General features: G+C 30.7%; 1 protein-coding gene across 1 annotated transcript, besides 1 other annotated feature; it reads left to right on the plus strand.

Annotated features, from left to right (window-relative positions):
- Window positions 1–350: 350 nt before the first annotated feature.
- Window positions 351–386: a mobile genetic element.
- A 2339-nt stretch (window positions 387–2725) lies between these two features.
- Window positions 2726–3143, plus strand: TVAGG3_1073070 (uncharacterized protein; the record flags this gene model as incomplete). Its single annotated transcript, XM_051256443.1, has 1 exon — window positions 2726–3143. A coding segment is annotated over one exon (418 nt), but the record flags the coding sequence as incomplete, so codon positions are not given.
- Window positions 3144–3698: the final 555 nt, after the last annotated feature.

Consider the following 3698-nt stretch of genomic DNA (forward strand, 5'->3'; position numbering starts at 1 on the left):
AAATGCAAAGAAATTGAGTTTTCTATTTATGCGTTTTATTACTAGAGACAGCTATTATTTATTGCCCCACTTCATTATATTCGTAAATTTTGATGGTTTATCCTTCGCTTTAGATCATTGAATTTGATTTTTTATATAAATAGTTATATAATTAGAAAATAATATGAGTTTATTGTGATATTATTTTTTCAGAAGGATTTTATTTCTATATGCCTATGAAAAGTCTCTCAAAAATACTAACTTTTTTCCTAATTCACTCATTAAATCTAGAATATTGTATTATGCTTAGTATCTATTTCATTTTTTCTCATTCAATTTTAGGAATTTTACAAATCGTCTCAAAAAATTGTAGAGCTGTCACTTTTTGATGAATTTCTGTTTTATTACACTTACGCACTTTTTCAATAAATTTTATTCGTTTTATTTTGAATACTTCACCCCAAATTGGAAAAGTGAAATAGAACTGTATTCTTTTGATCTTCAAAATTTTGGAATCCGATTTTACATATTCGATCCATAAAATTTTGCAATTGAAAAAAGAATTTTATTTTCATAAACTCTTTAATTCAAATTAATTGACACTTTTTTACAATGGGTGTTTTATGAATATTATTGTTGAAGACAATGAATATTAAATAGCAATTTTCAAAAATTATAGTCCAAAAATCAACATCATCCAACTATGGAATAATTTACACTTTGATCAATCACCAATTGCTGAATGTTGCGGAACTCTTTTACAATACTCCACCTAATCAGAAAACCAACTTTCAAGGTACCAAACGTGGAAGCGACATCAACAAATGATTGAATGCTTTCTTATATAAATGTTTTGTTCATTGATATTACAAACTAAGAGTTTGCCATTTATTTTTAATTTCTTGGTGATGAAAAGTTTCCTTAACTCAGATGTGTTCATTTACTAAACTGCGAGTTAGTATTGCCAAATGGGTGGCATCTATCTACTTTAATTTGTGATAGTTACTATTGTCCAATATCCGAACATGTGGCCTACAAATTCAAAACAAACTTTGATATCGAGGAATCATTTTCATATGTTTTACATAATTTTAGAAATTCACAATAATAATAAAAATTATCTATTTATGAAGTTCTTTTTATGAATGCGGAAATTTTAAAAAATCTGTACTACAAATTTTCTTGATAAAGGAAATATTGAAGTTAAATCAATCAATACACAAGTTTCTGTGAAGCAATTTCTCCAACAGGAATATATCTTACAGAAGCTGGCACAATCAGATGCACGTAACATAGCTCATCAATTAAAAAAAAAAAAAAAACGGTATTGGCGGCTTCCAGGCACTTTCGTTGCCTTCTAGCCCTAAAATTTTTGGAAAGCAGTTGCTGTTGGACTTGTTCTGTAGGAGCGACTCAAAATTAGTAGAACTATGTCGTCGGACAAGTAAGGGTCTATCGTCGCTTCCTCAAATGTTTACTGGGGCTTTCAAAGAAATTATAACTTTGAGAGACTCTTTTAGAAACCTTTAGTACCGTTTTTACATAACCATCATGCTTTTACTTTACATCCGCAATAAAAGTGGCTTTGGAAAACCGTCTATGGAGATGGTTAGAGCGACAAAGTCTTTACAAAGAAGCTCCTCAACAAAGTCTTTACAAAGAAGTCTCCAAACAAAGTCTTTACAAAAGAAGTCTCAACAAAGTCTTTTTTTTCTACAAAGAAGTCTCAACAAAGTCTTTAACAAAGCAAGTCGTCAACAAAGTCTTTTTACAAAGACAGTCTCAACAAAGTCTTTTACAAAGAAGTCTCAACAAGTCTTTTTACAAACGAAAGTGCTCAACAAAGTTCTTTACCAAGAAGTCTCAGACAAAGGTCTTCAAAGAATGCTCTCAACAAAAGTCTTTACAACAGAAGCTCTCAAACAAAGTCTTTACAAAGAAGTTCTCAACAACAGTCTTTTTACAAAGAACGTCTCAACAAAGTGCCTTTACAAAGAAAGTCCCTCAACAAAGTCTTTACAAAGAAGTCTCAACAAAGTCTTTACAAAGATGTCTCAACAAAGTCTTTTTACAAAGAAAGTCTCATACAAAGTCTTTTACAATGAAGTCTCACAAAGTCTTTACAAGAAGTCTCAACAAAGTCTATTACAAAGAATGTCTCAAACAAAGTCTTTAACAAAGAATCTCAACAAATCTTTACAAGAAGTCTCAAACAAATCTTTACATAAGAAGTCATCAACAAAGGTCTTTACAAAAGAAGTCTCAACAACAGGTCTTTTACGAATGAAGAACTTATACAAAGTCATCTTACAAAGAAGTCCTAAAATTTAGAGGTGCTCAACAAAGTCCTGTTACAAAGATAAGTCTCAACAAAGTCTTTACAAAGAGGAAGTCTCAACAAAGTCCTTTACAAAGAAGTTCAGACCAAAGTCTTTTACAACAGAGAGTCTCAAACAATCAGTCTTACAAAAAGGTTCTTCACAAAGTCTTACAAGAAGCTCTCAACAAAGTCTTTTACAAAAGAAGTCTCAACAAGTCTTTACAAGAAGTCTTCAACAAAGTCTTTACAAAGAAGTCTTCAACAAAGTCTTTCACCAAAAGAATTCTCAACAAAGTCCTTTACAAGAAGTCTCAACAAAGTCTTTACAAAGAAGTTCTCAACAAAGTCTTTTACAAAGAAGTCTCAACAAATTCTTTACAAAAGAAGTCTTCAACAATAGTCCTTTACAAAGAAGTCTCAACAAAGAGTCTTTACAAAGAAGTCTCAACCAAAGGTCTTTACAAAGAAGTCTCAACCAAAGTCTTTACAAGTCTCAACAAAGTCTTTACAAAGAAGTCTCAACAAAGTCTTTACAAAGAAGTCTCAACAAAGTCTTTACAAAGAAGTCTCAACAAAGTCTTTACAAAGAAGTCTCAACAAAGTCTTTACAAAGAAGTCTCAACAAAGTCTTTACAAAGAAGTCTCAACAAAGTCTTTACAAAGAAGTCTCAACAAAGTCTTTACAAAGAAGTCTCAACAAAGTCTTTACAAAGAAGTCTCAACAAAGTCTTTACAAAGAAGTCTCAACAAAGTCTTTACAAAGAAGTCTCAACAAAGTCTTTACAAAGAAGTCTCAACAAAGTCTTTACAAAGAAATCTTTACAAAGTCTTTACAAAACATTGACGAAGAAAGTCTTTACAAAACATTTACAAAACATTGACAAGAAAGTTCATGACAAAGTCTTTACAAAACATTGACAAGAAAGTTCATGACAAAGTCTCAACAAAACATTGACGATGAAAGTCTTGACAAAATCTTTACAAAACATTGACAAGAAAGTCTTTACAAAGTCTTTACAAAACATTGACGATGAAAGTCTTGACAAAGTCTTTACAAAACATTGACGAAGAAAGTCTTTACAAAGTCTTTACAAAACATTGACGATGAAAGTCTTTACAAAGTCTTTACAAAACATTGACGAAGAAAGTCTTTACAAAGTCTTTACAAAACATTGACGATGAAAGTCTTTACAAAGTCTTTACAAAACATTGACGAAGAAAGTCTTTACAAAGTCTTTACAAAACATTGACAAGAAAGTTCATGACAAAACATTTACAAAACATTGACAAGAAAGTTCATGACAAAGTCTCAACAAAACATTGACAAGAAAGTTCATGACAAAGTCTCAACAAAACATTGACGATGAAAGTCTTGACAAAGTCTTTACAAAACATTGAC

This window comes from Trichomonas vaginalis, assembly GCF_026262505.1.
Source record: "Trichomonas vaginalis G3 chromosome Unknown ctg_98, whole genome shotgun sequence".
NCBI classification, from domain to species: Eukaryota; Parabasalia; order Trichomonadida; family Trichomonadidae; genus Trichomonas; species Trichomonas vaginalis.